Here is an 18,319-nt window from a genome sequence, read left to right on the forward strand (position 1 = left end):
GTCTGAAAGACAACTTCTTCAAGTTAAATTTAAGCCGACAACCACACAGTTATAGACTGATAGAATAGATAATATTCTATTTGTTTTGAAAATTTAAAAAAGAACCATTAAATATCTTAAGAGTGGTTCATCCTTCCAACTCCGCCCTTCTCTCGTCTCCAGATCAACGATAGAATATTAAGTTAATAATTGATCGGATATAGATTAAAGAGTGGTAAAATTTAATCCAAGTCCATATTTGTTTCTTATATCCAGACTTCTTATAATAATAAAAAAAATTATATTTAATTTTAGGATGCAAATAATGATAAGAAATGGATAGTCAGCTTAATTATCATATCCGGGTATCTACACAAATCGGATATAGAAGATATTTTTTGCAAAAAAATTCATCTTACTATTTCTATAATATCTTAATATCTATAAATATTTGAATATTAATTTAGATACTATTATTCAATTTGTATTCGTATCTACATAGGTTGTTCAAATCAAGAGTAGAATAACATTTTTGACCTTATTAGGCAAAACTTGGCTACACTTAGACCCCATTTTTATTCATACTTAAAATACAAGCAAAATGTAGGATTTGAATGATAAATAAATTATCAGCTTTTTATATATTTTTTTTATTATAGATTGCATTGCAAAGTGTAAATACAGATGCAGTAAGTCAGGGAGGGCAAAGATGTGCAAAAGGGCTTGCAATACCTGCTGCGAGAGGTGCCACTGTGTCCCGTCGGGGACCTCTGGGCATAAGGAAGAGTGCCCTTGCTATGCTAAAATGAAAACCCACCATGGTAAACCCAAGTGCCCTTGATACTAATTAGCACCACTAATCCTCGTTAATCCAACCACTATCATGCAGTAAGTCTGAAGGGCTCCTAATATATAAGCCCTATGCAATAAGTTTGTTATGCTCCATGAGAGAGACACCGGTGTTAATGTATATACATATGATATTCATATGTTTTGCTTTTCTTTCTCCTTTTCAATGTTTTGCACCTAGTATAACATAAAATTAGATTAGACTAATGGACCAACTCTCAGATAAATATTAATCCTAATAGGCCATATTTAGTATGCACGCATGTCTTAGTCTCGAATACTTTAGATCAAAATTGGATCAATTTGATCTTGACCCGAAGGTTCTTAGGTCAAGATTGAGTTTACTGATTCCCTCCTTATCATCGTATTCCTTCTCTATTCTCCTCCGTCTTTTCATTCTTGCCTGATGCCATATTATTCTTTTTGAACTTCTCATTCCGAGAATTTTATTCAAAAATTGATTCGAAGGTCTTGCCCAAGACCTAGGTCTAAAATTAGCTTAATTATTTTATAATATTCAAATCATATCCTATTGGCAATAGCTAATAAATTTAAAAAAGGAACAAAATTTCTAGGTGGCCAGTGAGAATCTGCCACTTAGCCGACATGACACTTTACCACGGCCACCAAATCTTATCCACTAACCAACAAAATAAATAAATAATAATAAATAAAAAGAAGTAAAAAGAACTCTTCGTCCTTGAAAGTTGAAACTTGAAACCTAATCCAATCCACCCACCTCTCTCCTCCATTAATTTCCACGTCCCATTCTCCTCCCGGCGTACACGTTTTTTGAAAATAGTTCGCCTTCGTTCAACGCACTAGACAATTAGACCACTGCAATGGACCACACCCGTTCCGATTTCCGAGGCAGATGGATGATATCTCCACGTCACCTTCCAAGTTCCTTTTGTACTCTATCGGTGGGTCTTTCCAAGCTGTGAGCTTTCGTTGACCATTGACCAGTGACCAGGATTATTGGATGAATGTAGGTACTCGAATCGTGCAGGATTAATCCATTTATATGCACCCTCACAAATCACAATAAGTAGGTGGACCTATACATTTATAACAGCATTCCCTTATCTTTGGGAATTCCCACTTATATAACACTTTTTATATATATATAAGCTAACGTATAACTTAATTTCTTTACTAGTTTAGGTAATAATCGATTACACTGAGTAATTATTATAAAAAAAATTATTTAATAATTTTGTAGCTTTGGTCGGCTTGGTGGTACAGTGGTTTGGAATTCCACAATATGGTGGTTTAGAATGATGTCTAATAATATTTAATTTGAATCAATAGCTTGATGGCCCATATGATTTAAAGCTTAGATTATGTAACTTAGTATGTTGGCTAAATCTTACTGGAATCTAAGCGACTCTATATTTAGAAAGGATTAATTCTTTTGTCTAGCTCATATCTAATCTTCGGATTATTAAATAATCAAAACAGAAAAAAAATCCTTTTTAGTTTGACTAGATTTTAAATTTTCATATATTTTAAACTTAAACACTTAATCTCCTATCTGATTGAGACCTAAATTTAGTCTACTTTATTTATGGTGATAAAAATACTAAAGTTAGATTAAATACTTAGATTTAAAATACAACAAAATAATCAAGCTAAATGATTCCAGTTAAAATGTAACAGATACATTAGTGATCACAGCCACCATTCAATTTTAGGGTTGAAAGGTGTGTTTCAATCCTTGAAAAGGAGAGATTTAATGATCAATTAACATATCCAACCAAACAATTAATTACCCAAGTTTGCAAAGTAACAAAATCCAAGCTATATTAAGGAAGAACTGATATCTACATAGCAATCTAAGTAAAATAACAACTATGCCCATACTTAATCTTCTTCAGCTGTTAATAGTAGGATCCTTAAAAACTATAAATATTATTTTTCCACATCTTAATTATAATTTTTTTACTATGACTAAAATGCATAGTTGCTTTAGACCATGACCTCCATGCAAGTTCAACTCTGCCATCTACTTTGAAATGAGGAAAATATTTTGGACCCATATGTTTAATTATGTTAATAAATCAACCTGAATCAATAAGCAAATATAAACTGGAAATCCTATCATCCAACTAATGAATGGATTTTATTGTCACTTTTAGTATAAGAAATAATTATGGATCCTCTTATGGATATGGATTCAGATAAGGGAACCTTACCTTACTCTGTTAACTTATCTAATCTTGACCGTTGGATCTCTCCTTGATGATATTGGAGAGAAGCCATATAACTCTCTCTATAAAAGAAGAGCTTCTTGATAAATAACTCCTCAATTGCCCTCAGGCTCTACTATGAGATTGGAAGGAGAAGAAGAAGAATACTAAGGTTTGTTCTATAAAATCCACAAATTAAAATTTTATTTTTTTGTTGAATAATATTATTATGGTCTTATAGATTTTTTTATTTTTTATTTTGTTGCTGAGTTAATTATAGAATTAAATCCTAGTTAATTAATCTAATTGGGCTAATAAAAGTGCTTTGTTAAGTGCAATGAACTTCATAGAAGGATCCAGCGGAAAGTACGAAGTTGCCCCTGCCGCCGTCCACCCGTGGACGACCGGCGACTTCGAGTTGTTTGCCGGGCTATTGCCGGTCACGGTCATATTTCGAAACGGATAGATGGATAGGTAGAGGGGCAGTCGGGCAGAGGAAAAGAGAAGGAAAGCAGCCAATCGTTTCCCTCCCGTTTCCCCGCTATAAAGTCCACCTAACCTCCTCTCAGGCTTCTCCTATTCTCCCTTGTGCCCCCGCATGAAAGACACCGTTTCCCCCCCTCCGGTCTCCTAGGTCTCATCGCAGATCCGCTTCAGATCTCTGGGCCTCGACCTCAACTTCGCCCTCGCTTCTCTGCCAATTTTAGAGAATTTTTTTTTTCGCACTTGTCAGGTATTCACAAATCTTCGTGGAGTAATTAGTCAGTAGATCCAAATCGGTGGATTTGAGCAAGTCTTGATGATTTTGTGAACATCTTTTGGTTCATTTGCCGGGATCTTGATCTAAGTATGCGCGTCTTGGCCTCTTTGGTGTCGATCTCGCTTGCAGTTTGCGAAATGTATCTAAAGTTGAGATTATGCGCAGATTTATGAGATGGGTTTAGTTGTAAATCTCTGAGCTTTTCGATGCAGGAGTAGCCGTTACTAAAGGCAATGGATGGGCAGGGGCTTCGCAAGGTGGGGTCCTATTGCTCCATGGCGGAGGCGGACGATCTCGATCTGTCGCGGCTTCCCGACAAGCCGAGGCTTAACATAGAGCGGCAGCGGTCGTTCGACGAAAGGTCGATGAGCGAGCTTTCGATAAATGTGAGAAACCTAGAGAATTTTGACAGCTTGTATTCCCCTGGGATGAGGTCAGGGTTCGACACTCCGGCTTCGTCGACTCGCAACTCATTCGAGCCGCACCCAATGGTGGCGGAGGCATGGGAGGCCCTTCGGAGGTCGTTGGTGTACTTCCGGGCGCAGCCGGTGGGGACAATAGCTGCTTATGATCATGCGTCCGAGGAGGTCCTGAATTATGATCAGGTATATTGGAATATAAAAGGCCTATCTTTGTTTGGTATTTGAGCTAATGGTCAGAATCTGATTAGATGATTGTTTCTGCTAGGTAGTTTAAACAAGTGATAATATAGAGGTGGGACGTTAGGGAAAAAAACAGAACTAGTTGATTTTTGTTTGGTCATTGCATTTGTTCATCATATTTGTTGTAAGGTATATATTGTAATGTCTTCCAGCTTTCATGATGTTGTTGGCGTCAATTTGTTCTGCTATAGGAGTGTTAGATAATGAAATAACTCTTATAAATGACTTGGAAAGTTTATTTTGGATAAAGATTTGACCTTTCGGCAGAACATTATAAAATTTGTCTTGCTAGTTCTGTTATTGAATATGGTGTTTTAGATGTTCTTTTCTTTTATTGGTTTCTTCCTGAACTCTGAAGCATCCATTAAGAGGTGAAAGATCATTTCCTTTAGCTTGACAAAGTTGGTTAGAGAAGATGACAGTTGTTTTGATAGTTGATTTATCTTGTGTATAGGTGTTTGTCCGTGACTTTGTGCCCAGCGCATTAGCTTTTTTAATGAATGGGGAGCCGGAGATAGTTAAAAACTTTCTCCTGAAAACTCTCCGCCTTCAAGGATGGGAAAAGAAGATAGACCGTTTCAAGCTCGGAGAAGGCGCCATGCCAGCTAGCTTCAAAGTTCTCCATGATCCTGTCCGTAAAACTGATACTCTGATTGCAGATTTTGGTGAGAGTGCAATTGGACGAGTCGCCCCTGTTGACTCTGGTTTTTGGTGGATTATTCTTCTCCGAGCCTATACAAAATCTACTGGGGACCTTTCTCTTGCTGACACACCTGAATGTCAGAAGGGAATGCGGCTTATTTTAGCTTTATGTCTGTCAGAAGGTTTTGACACATTTCCTACCCTGCTCTGTGCGGATGGATGCTCGATGATAGATCGAAGAATGGTAAGATCATATGAATATCTATTAACAGTAATGCAATAACATATATCTCGAGTCTTGGCCTTTCTTCCTGCACAGTAATTTTTGAACTACAGTCGGAATCAAGACCTCTGACGCTAAACTCTAGCATGTCTTCTTCTATTTTAGAGCCTTCCAATCTACTTGCTCAGAGTCGTGGTGCTTTGTGTGTTCTTCACTTTTTCTCTTCTTAAAAGATGCCATGATGCATGTCTCATTTTCATAAGAGAATCTTTCTTTGAAAGCTATCTTCTGTCACGGATATTTAATATGCTTCTCTTTCTATTGAAGGCCCACTTGTTGCTCACAAATTACTACAGTCTTGATTAAATATCTTCCATTAAAGAGCTGTTGAAATCATGACAAGTGATCTCCTATTTTGGATTTAGATGTTTGAAGCAAGATTATCTTGCTTTTGTTCTTGTTGCAACTTATCACATAATTAAGATGAAGCACAACAACTTGGATAAGAGCTGTTGAATATCTTCCATTAAGATGAAGCACAACAACTTGATTAAATATCTTCCATTAAAGAGCTGTTGAAATCATGACAAAGTGATCTCCTATTTTGGATTTAGATGTTTGAAGCAAGATTATCCTGCTTTTGTTCTTGTTCCAACTTATCACATAATTAAGATGAAGCACAACAACTTGGATAAGATCCTATATGATCTGATGGTTAGGAGATAAGGAAACTGTATTCTCCAGAAATCTATAGGAGATAAGGAAACTATATTCTCCAGAAATCTGGTGATGTGCTGAGGACCAAGCAGGAAGAAGAAAGTATTACCAATTTAAGAAGAAAAGCTTGCATCAGTATCTGTTGAATCTATGGAATATTTTTACTTGTTTTGTGCCTGAAAATAGAGCACTGAAAACTTCTCCACTTTTTTGTTTTGTCTTGCATCGTCATTTACATGTTTCTGAAGGTTCCTTGTTTTTCAGGGCATATATGGATATCCCATAGAAATCCAAGCACTCTTCTTCATGGCATTGAGGTGTGCCCTTTCAATGCTTAAACATGATGCAGAAGGGAAGGAGTTTGTAGAACGGATAGTCAAACGTTTACATGCACTAAGTTATCACATGAGGAGTTACTTTTGGCTCGACTTCCAGCAGCTTAATGACATTTATCGCTATAAAACAGAAGAGTACTCTCATACGGCAGTCAACAAATTTAATGTTATTCCTGACTCGATTCCCGATTGGGTTTTTGATTTCATGCCTACTCGTGGTGGATACTTTATTGGAAATGTCAGTCCTGCTAGGATGGACTTCCGGTGGTTCGCCCTAGGAAACTGCGTTGCCATCTTATCATCTCTTGCCACCCCAGAACAATCTATGGCAATTATGGATCTTATTGAAGCACGCTGGGAAGAGCTTGTTGGAGAAATGCCTCTAAAAGTAGCTTATCCTGCAATTGAGAGCCATGAATGGCGAATTGTCACGGGTTGCGACCCCAAAAATACTAGATGGAGTTATCACAATGGAGGATCTTGGCCAGGTTAGTGAATTTAGACTGTTGTTTTTAACATAGTGCGCACTATGTTATGTATCCCAAGAACCTCAGTATTATGCATTTCATCTGTACCGCAAAAATAATCTACCGCCATGACCATGAACAACAATCATTTAAATCTTCCGTTAATTAGTTTGATGAATCATGTTTTCTTGTTTCTTCAGTGCTTCTGTGGCTGCTCACAGCGGCCTGTATCAAGACGGGTCGACCACAAATAGCCAGGCGAGCAATAGAGCTAGCAGAGAGCCGATTGTTGAAAGATAGCTGGCCAGAATACTACGACGGCAAGCTTGGACGATATGTTGGCAAACAGGCGAGGAAGTTTCAGACATGGTCTATTGCTGGCTATTTGGTGGCTAAGATGATGCTGGAAGACCCTTCCCATCTCGGCATGATTTCTCTTGAGGAGGACAAGGCGATGAAGCCTCTTATAAAGCGATCAACCTCATGGACATGCTGAGAGAAGAAACCATATAATTCCATGCTTTCTTTTGTTCCCATCCTTTTTCCCCTTGAAAGGTTTTGCATGTGTATTATACAACCAATCGTCGACAATCCCATTCCTAATAAAGCCTAGTTTTGGTTACACATGACATCAACAACTGATTCATAACTATTGAGCTGTTTCGATGCACAACCAACTTTGATTGTCTTTAGACCATGAGATGCCTCGGCTCATATTTAAAATAACTCGAGCTTGATCAACGAGGGTTGACTAGATAAGACCCAATATGTTTTTAAAATATTAGATATAATAATTTTAATTACGATTTAATTTGGATGTAAACTTGATTTAGAATGTCAAAGTTGTTTCACTTGCTACATGATGTTGTCTTTTTTATTCTATCGATCATGTTGACAAGAAGCAGAGATTCCAACAGTTCCAGTTAATAAACTTTTAGTTATTTTTTAGCTTAAAAATAATGGTTTTTTAGAAACCGCACTCCATTATAACGGGTCGGGTTTAAGAACCAATAGGCCATCTAGAAAGCTCCACGCCATTCTCTAGTAACTCTCTTATAACCTCTGCGAGATCGAGACAGAGGAATCCATTGATCGATCGAAGATGTTCTTCTTCTTCGTTGGTGGATTGGAGCAAGGGGTGGGCAGAGTCCTGAAAGAGGGAGCGGGACGATGCATCCGATGCGGCTCCATGGCCGACCTCGTGGAGACGGAGAAGGTCCTCAAGCTCTTCTTCGTCCCCGTGTGGCGGTGGCCCTCCAAATCCCCCGCCTTTTACTGCCGCGACTGCAACCTCATCTTCCCCCATTCTCTCCCCCCCAGCGCCGGCGAAGGCGACGCCACCTACTTCCCCCGGGACCTCCGGTGCCAGTCCTGCGCCCGCGCCGTCGACCCTAACTTCCGGTTTTGCCCCTTCTGCGGCTCGGCGCTGTGACCGGAGGGGAGGGTAAAGATGGGATCTTGTTGGGGCTTCTTCTCTGTGTGTGTAACGGTGATGGTGCTCGTGGACTGCTAGGGTTATAATTAGTGTTTGCTTCTTTTTTTTTCTTTTTTGTCTTCTCTTTGTGTTCTTGAGGTAAAGAGATATCTATCATGCGCACGGTAATACTAAAGTTTGTAAATAATTAGAGGAGAAGAAAGAAAATTAATGAAGTTTTGAAATTAATTAAATATCCATCGACAAAGTTGGGGGAATTCCTTTGCACTACTTGATGCTAGTTTGGAAGTGGGAGTATAAAGAGAAATTATTCTAAACTTATTCTTTGTTCAGGAAAGAACGATGTATTGAGCTAAATAGGATCGAATCATTCTAGAAGATAGTGGAGCTAAAAAGAAGCTAAGCTCAAACTTCTATAAACGAAACTTACCTTCAAGTTTCAACCGTTATTATCGAGGAGTTTATCGAACGTTTTCTTATGATTGTGACTCACGACACTTACAAAATCAAAAATTAAGTTCAAAGTTATGTTGGAATTATTCTTAGCCAAGATTGATGATTGATCCTAGCCTTGAATTTAGTGTTCGAGCTAACGACGAATTAGCACGGATAACCCCAATTTATTCTATCCGACCCTAAACCTAATCGGAGGTGTATAACCGACAAGGAGGGCGGTTGAAAGCTATACGAGTGGATACGAGAGAGATAAGAGAGAGATGACGAGAGGAGGGAGCTGTGGCGGTGACGGTGACGTTGCTCTCTTCTTCGTGGCGACACTGTTGCTTTGGGGCGTCTCGGTTGCGTTCGAGATGGGCTTCAACAAGCGGCACGAGCTCGTCGCTGTCGTTGCCGGCTTCGTCTTCTTCCAATCGGCGAATTGGGTCGTACGCTTCTCCCTCTCCAGAGATCCGCTCTTCGTCAACACCGCCGTGTCCCTCCTCCACTCCACCGTAACCTCCGCCTCCGGTGAGGGAAATTTCTCTTTACTCGTTCTTACAGTGGGTTTTGTAGCATTTTATGATGTGGGGCGTGCAAAAGGAGGGAATTTTTTTTTTCCGGTGAGTTTTGAACGAAATATTTGGAATCGTTTGCAATTGAAAAGGGAGAGAAAAGATGGAGAAATCTATCTTGTCGATTTGCTCTTCTTGTTCATATTTCTCGTACTAGTATGAAATGAAACATTTGCTCTGTAATATGAGAAATCGATCATAAGGATGTGGAGATAGGAGGATCCTAATTCTGTGAAATATCATCTGATTTGAGGTGAAAGGGAACCGCTGGGAGGGAAAGAAGATGAAATCTTTACATCTGATCTAAGCTTTCATATATTAGGCTAAGATAGTTTTGCTCACAGAGTAAATTTGAAGGAAAACCAGAAGCACTTGGATGTAAGTGTTTTCTTTGGTTCATTTTTCTTTTCATGTCCAGTTATGAGATCTCGGCCTCGGGCAAGAACTAGTAATGGGAATCCGTAGTAAGAAGAAGAAAGAAGTTCAAAACAAGGAAATAAAGAAAGGATGATAAAAAAAATGTAGGAATTGTAAAATTTAATACAATATGCATGCTACTTGCTTGGTATGGTGACTATGTTTTCATTAAAGTTCTTCTAAATATGAAATATCTCACATGTCTCAAGGCCTGCTCATTTCTGATTGAGATGGTTCTCAAATGTGGTGCAGTGGTCTTTGTTCTGGTTAACCAGTGGATTAAGGAAGGGCTTAACGACATGTTTAAACATGCACAGTTATTCGGTGGTACATGGCTTGGTGCATATTCAGCACTGTGCTTTTCTTGTGGCTACTTTGCATATGACCAATTGGACATGCTTCGTTATCGACTATATAGTGGTCGGATCCCTGCAATCCTTGTACATCACCTGATTCTTCTGGTTTGTTTTACACTGGCTTTATACCGGAATGTCACCATCAACTATCTCATTCTTTCCCTGGTCTGTGAGGTATGTCAAACTCTCATATCCACCTAATTATTCTGCATCTCTCATGCAAATAGTTAACTATCTGGAACAAACTTCCATATTCACCTAAATATTTCAGACTTCTTTAAAAGAGTGTTGTAGAAATGGAAAATAGAGAGGTGCCATTATTTTTATCACAAACTGTACCTTTCCATCCAAGAAGAAACCTTTCTAGGGAATCAGATTCTGCTTGTTGGAAGATTGGCTCTATAAGTCTGGTACTAACGCAAATTCCAGATCGATAAATTCCAAAAATATTTTCATCACAGTCTCAGCTCCTTCATTTACTTCTTCATAATCGGGATGCTTTGGATTACATTCTGGGATGCTCATGAATTTAGAATCCCCACTTTTAGGTTTTCTTTCCTGTGCTTCCCAAGCTAAAAATCGACATAAAAGGTCTCCATCTGGAGGACAATATAGTACAAATTTCTCCTAAATGGAAATTTCTAATTGATGTTTTGTAATCTGTAATTGGCCATTCTTAAAAGGCTGGAGTGATGGAGCCATTGCAGTTTGGCATCAAAATACTCAAAACTCTATAAGGATAATATATTGTTACTGCAGTAGTGGTAGATGATTGTGATAGTTAACTGCTCACAGCGGTTTTCAAGAAAGCTGCAAGTTTTGGGATTGATATTCCAGACATGTTGGAAGTTTATACCTTTAGGCCTTGTTTGGTTTGAGGCTAAACACAGAACTCGATTAGTTAGTCTCATTTTTTAGTTTTAATTTTTTTAAGAGTAAATAATTATATATAAAAAAGATTAAAAAATATTTGGTTACTAAACCAGTTTAGGAGTCTCTGATTCAGTTCAAGAGAATTTTCTAAACTCAAAGCAAACAAAACTTTAGATCCTGAAACATGATTGGGCACACATTTGTGAAGCTACATAATAACTTTGTACATTAATTCTACAGTAATAACTAGGTGCTGAAATGTGATCATGCAGACATCTGAAGCCACATGATATCCATGTCGTGTGTACATCTATTTTACATAACAGCTGGCAACCCCAAATAGTTGGATTTAAGTGGTGGTTCAATGGTTATTGTTACTGATGTTATTTTAGTTTTATGAACCTAGATATGTGCAACAATAATCTTCATTTTTCATGAATTACAGCTCCATTCCATCTTTTTACATCTAAGGAAAATACGACGGATGGCTGGACTTCGTGATTTCAAGAGCAGAATGGTAAAAGTGGAGTGGATGCTCAACTGGGCCACCTTCTTCATAGCAAGGCTTGTTTGCCACATCCTTATTACGTATAAGCTAATTGTCGACGCCCATAAGTTTGGCCGAGGAATTGAGCTTCCACTAGCTCTTTTCGGCATGGCTGGAATGAATTTGCTTAACATATTTTTAGGCCTCGATCTCTTTAAAGCATACAAGCGAGAGAGAAATCAGCAGAGAAATCAGGATTAATTTTTTTTTTCTATTTCCATAATGCATATTTCCATAGCATCCCTGGAGTTCTGAATCTGCCAATAATAGAGCATAGATGGATCAGAGGTATGTTTTGTTCGAGCCTCTCTAATAGATTATAGTTGTGATCACTGTGTCTGTGTTATGTGTGTACTATTCTCCTCCTGGTAGCCAGATAGCAATTTGGTCATCATCTAACTTTTATCTTATTAACACACGCTGTACTTTCCCAGTTGTATTTTACTTTATGAATGAGGTATCTGTATCTATATCAAGTATCGGCAATGTCTTCAAGTAAGTACTCGGTGTGTTACTTTGTATTGAGGAATCTGTAAGTTTGCAAACGACTTGCAAGTATTCAAAGTAGACTATCTATTTTGTTTTTGAGACAAGTGAACAAAGAGTTGAAGGCATTAGGAAGCTTTCAACCTGAAGTCTACCAAAATGCAGTAACAAAAGAGTTAGATCACAACAGACAAAATCTCTTCTCCTTTTCGGATTTTCTCTTATTCTTTCTGTTTCACAATATTAGCCAATGAAGTCTCAGCTCTTAGTTAAAGAGTAACCACAAGTTTATTGAGATTTCTTTGTAGTACTCATTGCAGCTGTGTATTTTTTTTCGAAGTACACAGTTTTTGGCTTCATCAATAGAATTCTTCTTTGAGAGAATGTCCATGGTGTGGTAAAGCTATGCTTTCCTTTTTCCCCTCAGAAGCTTGGTAAAATAGGAAGGTAAAGCAATACATTTTCATGGAATGAATTGATGCTTACCTCTTTACTGTTATCTTTTCAGTGAACCAACTGGGTATGCTCAAGTTATTTATTGTCAAATTTTGAAGCTTACTTAAAATCAATTACAGCATTGTTATATGGTTATGGATAATTCATTTGATATATGGTTTTGTTAGTGAAGCGTAGCTATTTATAAAGAGCTTTATTTACAAAAGTCTATGTTCGTATTTAGTGTTAATCTTTTTATTGTGTTTTGCAAAAAAGGTCCCACCGGGATTCGAACCCAGGTCGCCAGATTCAAAGTCTGGAGTGCTAACCACTACACCATGGAACCGGTGATGCTAAAGATATTTTTATTCATATAATTCTATATGATATATTACATAAAACAATATAAAACAATTAGCTAATAAATTTCAATTCAATTTGGTAACCTCATTACATCTCGCAGATATGCTGTCATTTCTCTTTTAATGTATTGGGTTTAGCATATGAAGGACAAGAGGGCGACACCTTCTGTTCATGATGATTGAATTAACAAGATGACGTCCTCAAAGTACCTGCTAACATACACAATTAAGTAGCTGCAAAGAGTACGAAAACGTTTGTATCAAGATGTGGGGATAGCATTAAGATTCATCCCAAGACAAATAATAAATAGTATATGCCAAAGAGAGATATACAACCCTATGATTCAATGTTCATTTTCGTCTTTGAACTGCTGCTAATCTCAGGGTTTTCTCATAGAGACTTGTACAACAAAAATCTACTATGCTTTGGTACATTGCTTGCCAAAACTACTACTCCCCTTTTGTTTCGTTTATATTATTTCACTTTGACATAAGAGCTCTTTAGGACAGGACACAGCATGAAGGGTAAATGTGGCCATTCTCTGTTTTACCATTAGGTAAGAATCGACAACCTGTGTTCTGAATGATTAGGAGAACGCAGCACATTTATGTCCCCGTTTGTATCATCCGGTGGGACTCCATGCTTCTCTGCGTCAAGCAGGAAATCGTCGAAAGTTGCTAATGATTTCAACTGCTGGTTAAGAGAGGCTATTGTCTTTTGGCACTCTGCCAGTTTGCCAGCGGCGCGAGTGAGCTCTTTCTCCTGCAGATAAAAACAAGAGCGTTACATGAGCAATTCCAAAAGTAATATTGCATCAATGCACACACCTGTGTTTGCAAGCTAATGCAGATGATGCAGCTCTTTCATAGATAACGTATGCATTAGTGGCTATTTGAACTGTTAAATACTCATTGAGCAACTGAAATCTTGGAATGTAATAGGATACCAAGTTCCACATTTTCCAGATCAGCATACCTTGAGAGTGAAATTTGAGAGCAAGAACACAGAGGTGGAAGAAATGCCATGAAGCTTACCTTTTTTACCTTCAAGTCTCCATTAATCGCAGGTCGTTGGACATCAGGTTCGTTCTTGTTTCTAGACAACTTATCTTCCAATTGTCGACACCTAGCTGCAAGCTCTATTGACATTGTCTTCTCTTTCAGAGCTTCATTTTCTAACATATCCAACTTCTCACGTAATTCCTCAGCTTCTTTTTGCGCTAACTCGAGCTGATCCCGCAATTTATTTTCCTTTACTTGAGAAGCCTCTATATCAACTGCAAATACTGCAGACAGTTCTCTCTCCTCTTCAACCTTCTTTCCTAATAAACTTACCTTCTTCTGTAATTTCTCGATTTCAAGATGAGCCGACGAGAGTTGATTTTCCAGTTCATTTTGCCTATTCTCTTTTGCTTCGAAGCTCTTACACTTGGCTAGAAGTTCTGCAGACAGTGCGCTCTCCTCCTTTGTTTTCCTTTCCAATAGATCAATCTTCTCCAGCAGCTTACTACTTTCCAAATGTGCCAACTCAAGCTGGGACTCTAGGTTCTTCCCCTGTGACCCCAGTGCCTCCATATATTGGTACTTAGATGCAAATTCTGAGGACAAAGCCTTCTCTATCTCAACCTCCAATTCTAACGAGCTTAGCTTCTCCTGTAGCATTTGGATTTCCATGTGTGCAGATGCAAGCTTAATATCTATTTCCTTTCTGTCTGCCTCAATGACATCCATCTTCTCACACCGAGTTGCGAGTTCTGCAGACAATACTCTCTCTTGCTCAACTTTAATTTCTAAGAAACTTACTTTCTCCCTCAGCTTTCCAACTTCAGAATTTGCTGATTCCAGTTGGAATTCCAGTTCGTTTTTCTTGGACTCCAGAGCTTCCATGTTCTGAAATCTACCAGAGAGTTCCACACGGATGGCTTTCTCGTCCTCCAACTTTTCTTCCAGTAATTTCAGCTTCTCCTGCAAGTTCCCAATTTTGGTCTGTGCTGTTTCAAGCAGAAGTTCCAATTCTGTTCTCTTTGCCTCCAGAGCTTCTACTTCTGTCTCAACCACATGCTTTTCCCCATTAACTAAATTCAAATGCCTTTGCAATTCAACTGACTTCTCCTCAGCTACTGCCAGCCGATGGCTAGAAACTCTAAGCTGAGTTTGTGCTTCATTCAAGGACTTCTCTAGTTGCGTTTTCTCAATGGACATCTTCTCAACCTTCTGTTCTAACTCTGCCATTTGGCGATGCACATCATCAAGTTCATTTTTTGATGAGCTGTCTCTAGTAACAGCAGTGTCAGAATCAGTTTTCAGCTTATGGATGGAGTTTTCATGGTTATACTCAGGCTGTGCTGCGAGCTTTTCCATCTCAAGGAAATCATCCAGTAATTCAATTTCTGCAGTTGTAGTATATTTTTTTGTACTGCTTTTCTCATTTGTGAACTGATCGAGCTCAGCAATTAGAGCTGATGCCCATGAATCTGAGCAGCTTGGCTCGTTATCCAGACCAAACAGCCGTTCTCCGCTATCTGATTGACTATCGGTCAGGGACTCCACACAGACTGAGTTAGGAACAGACTTGAGCTCAGTAGCGAAGGACGATTTCAGTGCAGCAGCTCTCAACCTGCGGCATTCAGCTTCAAGCTTAGCGACTTTCTTTATGCTCTCCAAGTGTTGTTTACTAGCTGTTTCTGCTGCTCTTATACTTAGCTCCTTTTCCAGTGTTCGGAATTGAAGATCTTCAGAATGTGCAATTAGTTCAACTTTAAGAGCGGCATTCTCTTTCTCAAGAGAACCAAGTTTTGCATGAAGCTCATTGTCACTGGAGATAGAAGTTTCACCTTTAGCTTCCAGCTGGGCTTGGAAGACAATAACTTGTTTCTCAAGATCCAATTTTTCAGATTCCCATTTACGGGTTTGCTGAACAATGGCATCTTGGATTTTCTTCTCTTGCTCCTCTCTTAATTGCCGGAGCTGTCTGACGCATTCCTTGAGTGCACCCTCAAGATGGCTAGTTCTATCTTCAAGAGTAGAGTTCTTCTTGGCTGCAGAATTGAGCTGGTTTTTCAAAGCAGCAACTTCCTTTTCTGCCTTTTCCCAGCCTAGTACGATGAATAAAACATGAAGACAAGAAAAATAACTCTCTCTATGTAAAATTACATGAAGACAAGAAAAATTAACTCTCTATGTACCACCCAGTGACAAAAATATGAAGTCATTAATGTTCTCTGTTTTAGTCAAAATTAGCACAGTTTTCACCATATTTGAGAAACTTGAGTGTGTGCTCTTACACTAAATTTTTGATGCTAGATATCAAACTCAACAGTTTAAATTCCGACAAGTATATGTTTACTGTGATCCTAGAGTGTACAAGCCCAAAAGGAAAACGGATAAAAAGATAGAAGTAAAAAAATAATAATAAACACGTCTGCAAGCTCTGGACATTCAGTGGTAAAACTTGACATATTCCAGATGAGCAGAAATTCCTAAGAATTGTAAAATTGATAGATGAATACCCAGAAATCAGCTTACTTATAATTAACAAAGTGTTAATATAAAAGAAATAAAACAAGAACTCAAGCTATAGGAAAAGGCTGCATTAAAATTTTCTTGATTACCATCAGTTATTTAACTCGTATAATAACCTTGAAAACTTGGAAACAACATCTTCTGAAATGAGCTCAAACTGAAGTGAGTTTCCATTAGAATAGACTAGTTGCATCCTTTATTGCTTAAATGCTTATGGACATGTCGCTTACCCAGAACAGCTTCTTCAGCTACTTTTGCATGCTGCTTCACTAAATCCTCTTTAGCATCAACATTCAGAAGTGCAGCTGATAGTTTCTCAGTCAAATTCTTCACAATCTCGTTGACTTCACCGCCGGTGCCTTTGGACAAGACCTCCGAAGTCTTCACAGTTTCATTTTCGCCGCCAATACTTTTTGATAATACCTCTGGTGATTGAGCATGATTTGGAGAAGCCCTATACACCTCCTGCTCAAAATCAATATAGTTAGCTAATATTGAGCAAATTATGGGTACCAAGTGAAAATGCAGCTACCCTTATTATGGGTAACAACTATATTGACATGTTTTCTACTCCAAACTATCAATCTTTCAAGCATTCTACAAGAGTAAACCCAATTCAACAAGACATTGATTCTTCTTCAGCCTTCTGTCTTTCTGACATAAGCTATGTGCACCACGCAATTTCCATTATAATTATGATAGACTAATGCAACAGGAATATAGATATTAAGTAATGAAGTAAACAAAGAACTTTTAAAACTAAAATTATAACCAACAAAACTCATCCCAAAGATCCAGACTCTAAGCAGATGACGCAAATTTCATTAGTATCCCGATTCATAGGCATTTGATGAGCCAAAAGAGCCGCACCTGATCATCTGAGTACCTCTCTGAATGCGAAGACACTGACCCCGAGCTCTCAGTCTCACCAGGACTCTTCTCCGACGATTTCCTCCGCCATAGCCAACTCCGGCGGTCCATTTGGAATCCACACCATGCAACTCTTCACTTCTCCTAATGTTCTTTCCTCATCCAAAAAACTCTCCCATAGATCATCACCACAATACACTCAGAAGTTTAATCCCCTTCACAAACAAAAAGTTCTAAAGTACATGAATCTACGGATGAAAACCAAAACACCCGACTTGAAGCTGAAAAAAGAGGAGAAATGATGATTTGAATCCAGCAAAAATCAAAAGCTACCCATATGAGAAACCCCCAAAAGGGACGCAACCCACCATCCAAAATCTCAACTCGGAAAGACCCAGAAACCTATCCACCGATCAAACGGCCCCCAAAAATAATAATAATAATAATTAAAAAAAAAACCCAGTGTGAAACCACCCGAAAAACGAGGCCAAGAACAGGGCTTTGAAACAGTAAACAACGGCAACCTTGCGGATGTTCGAATGCCAGCAAAGAATCCCAACTGGGTCTCACTCACTCTTCTTCTCCAATTGGCGTTCAAACGTACGGCAACCCCTTTTTTCACTGTATGACTTTTTCCACAACTCTTATCTGCTTCAAAGAAGACATGAGGAAAGGAGAAGGCCCCCTCACATGTGGGCCGCCTCACAGCCTTCTTCTTCTCTCGGTGGAGGCGACTCCGTTCTCGGTTTTCAAAACGGAGTCGGCGTTATTCCCGCCCATGCTCCTTTTGGCTGCTCCTTTCGTCTCCGTAATTGCTATTTGTCGCAGAGACACAGAGACAGACAGACACAGAGAGAAGAAAGAGATTAGTCCATGTTTTAATGCCTACAAGTAATATTTGACCAATGAGCGGTAGTTTAGTGTACTTGGAGTTTGTTTAGCTACTTAATCATGCTAATAAACAATGATTAGATAAGCCTTCCAAGAGGCCTAATGATTTCTTTATTTGGTGAAATGACTTCCTTAGACTGACTAATATCTTCTTCTTATTCTCTATTTTTTTAACTCAGGTAGTTGGTTGCATTCATCTCCGCTAACAATGGTTGGAAATATTTGCTTGAACTATTTTTCTTAATGTAGTACTTTTACAGGTATACCCCTCCAAAGTTCCTTATTTGTGTAA

The 18,319-nt window shown here is 38.6% G+C and overlaps 4 protein-coding genes and 1 non-coding gene across 9 annotated transcripts; 3 read left to right on the top strand and 2 right to left on the bottom strand.

The window, feature by feature from the left end:
- Window positions 1-3,059: 3,059 nt before the first annotated feature.
- LOC140768250 (probable alkaline/neutral invertase D) lies at window positions 3,060-7,447 on the top strand. Of its 3 annotated transcripts, none has more exons than XM_073108462.1 (5): window positions 3,060-3,189; window positions 3,990-4,382; window positions 4,894-5,325; window positions 6,286-6,844; window positions 7,024-7,447. In XM_073108462.1, exons 2-5 carry the CDS (start codon window positions 4,011-4,013, stop codon window positions 7,317-7,319), a joined length of 1,659 nt encoding a protein of 552 aa, XP_072964563.1. In that variant the 5' UTR covers window positions 3,060-3,189; window positions 3,990-4,010; the 3' UTR covers window positions 7,320-7,447. The 3 variants fall into 3 exon arrangements, with proteins under 3 accessions (XP_072964563.1, XP_072964562.1, XP_072964564.1); XM_073108461.1 differs by lacking the exon at window positions 3,060-3,189 and adding an exon at window positions 3,486-3,750; XM_073108463.1 differs by lacking the exon at window positions 3,060-3,189 and adding an exon at window positions 3,770-3,916.
- Window positions 7,448-7,831: 384 nt separating this feature from the next.
- Window positions 7,832-8,527, top strand: LOC140768253 (uncharacterized). The gene has a single exon (XM_073108465.1). The coding sequence runs from the start codon at window positions 7,926-7,928 to the stop codon at window positions 8,253-8,255; it is 330 nt and encodes a 109-aa protein (XP_072964566.1). The 5' UTR covers window positions 7,832-7,925; the 3' UTR covers window positions 8,256-8,527.
- Window positions 8,528-8,850: 323 nt separating this feature from the next.
- On the top strand, window positions 8,851-11,891 carry LOC140768252 (uncharacterized). The gene is made up of 3 exons (XM_073108464.1): window positions 8,851-9,224; window positions 9,938-10,215; window positions 11,360-11,891. Exons 1-3 carry the CDS (start codon window positions 8,975-8,977, stop codon window positions 11,660-11,662), a joined length of 831 nt encoding a protein of 276 aa, XP_072964565.1. The 5' UTR covers window positions 8,851-8,974; the 3' UTR covers window positions 11,663-11,891.
- Window positions 11,892-12,656: 765 nt separating this feature from the next.
- Window positions 12,657-12,728, bottom strand: TRNAQ-UUG (transfer RNA glutamine (anticodon UUG)). Its single transcript has one exon. It is a non-coding gene; the product is annotated as a tRNA-Gln (tRNA).
- Window positions 12,729-12,929: 201 nt separating this feature from the next.
- LOC140768249 (uncharacterized) lies at window positions 12,930-18,009 on the bottom strand. Of its 3 annotated transcripts, none has more exons than XM_073108460.1 (5): window positions 17,711-18,009; window positions 17,137-17,351; window positions 16,497-16,731; window positions 13,780-15,839; window positions 12,930-13,507 (listed from the first exon to the last, which is right to left on the bottom strand). In XM_073108460.1, exons 2-5 carry the CDS (start codon window positions 17,245-17,247, stop codon window positions 13,298-13,300), a joined length of 2,616 nt encoding a protein of 871 aa, XP_072964561.1. In that variant the 5' UTR covers window positions 17,248-17,351; window positions 17,711-18,009; the 3' UTR covers window positions 12,930-13,297. The 3 variants fall into 3 exon arrangements, with proteins under 3 accessions (XP_072964561.1, XP_072964560.1, XP_072964558.1); XM_073108459.1 differs by having other exon boundaries at window positions 17,661-18,009; XM_073108457.1 differs by having other exon boundaries at window positions 17,137-18,009.
- Between the last annotated feature and the right edge of the window lie 310 nt (window positions 18,010-18,319).

This window comes from Typha angustifolia, chromosome 10, assembly GCF_048772165.1.
Source record: "Typha angustifolia cultivar Huaian chromosome 10, ASM4877216v1, whole genome shotgun sequence".
Taxonomy (NCBI): Eukaryota; Viridiplantae; Streptophyta; class Magnoliopsida; order Poales; family Typhaceae; genus Typha; species Typha angustifolia.

Coding starts and splice junctions, on each gene's coding strand:
- LOC140768250 (XM_073108462.1), top strand. CDS start 4,011: ATGGATGGGCAGGGGCTTCGCAAGGTGGGGTCCTATTGCTCCATGGCG. Junction 4,383..4,893: donor AGGTCCTGAATTATGATCAG/GTATATTGGAAT, acceptor TCTTGTGTATAG/GTGTTTGTCCGTGACTTTGT. Junction 6,845..7,023: donor CAATGGAGGATCTTGGCCAG/GTTAGTGAATTT, acceptor TTGTTTCTTCAG/TGCTTCTGTGGCTGCTCACA.
- LOC140768252 (XM_073108464.1), top strand. CDS start 8,975: ATGACGAGAGGAGGGAGCTGTGGCGGTGACGGTGACGTTGCTCTCTTC. Junction 9,225..9,937: donor CACCGTAACCTCCGCCTCCG/GTGAGGGAAATT, acceptor AATGTGGTGCAG/TGGTCTTTGTTCTGGTTAAC. Junction 10,216..11,359: donor TTCTTTCCCTGGTCTGTGAG/GTATGTCAAACT, acceptor CATGAATTACAG/CTCCATTCCATCTTTTTACA.
- LOC140768249 (XM_073108460.1), bottom strand. CDS start 17,247: ATGGACCGCCGGAGTTGGCTATGGCGGAGGAAATCGTCGGAGAAGAGT. Junction 16,732..17,136: donor AGAGGTACTCAGATGATCAG/GTGCGGCTCTTT, acceptor GATTTTGAGCAG/GAGGTGTATAGGGCTTCTCC. Junction 15,840..16,496: donor AGCTGAAGAAGCTGTTCTGG/GTAAGCGACATG, acceptor TCATCGTACTAG/GCTGGGAAAAGGCAGAAAAG.
- LOC140768253 (XM_073108465.1), top strand. CDS start 7,926: ATGTTCTTCTTCTTCGTTGGTGGATTGGAGCAAGGGGTGGGCAGAGTC.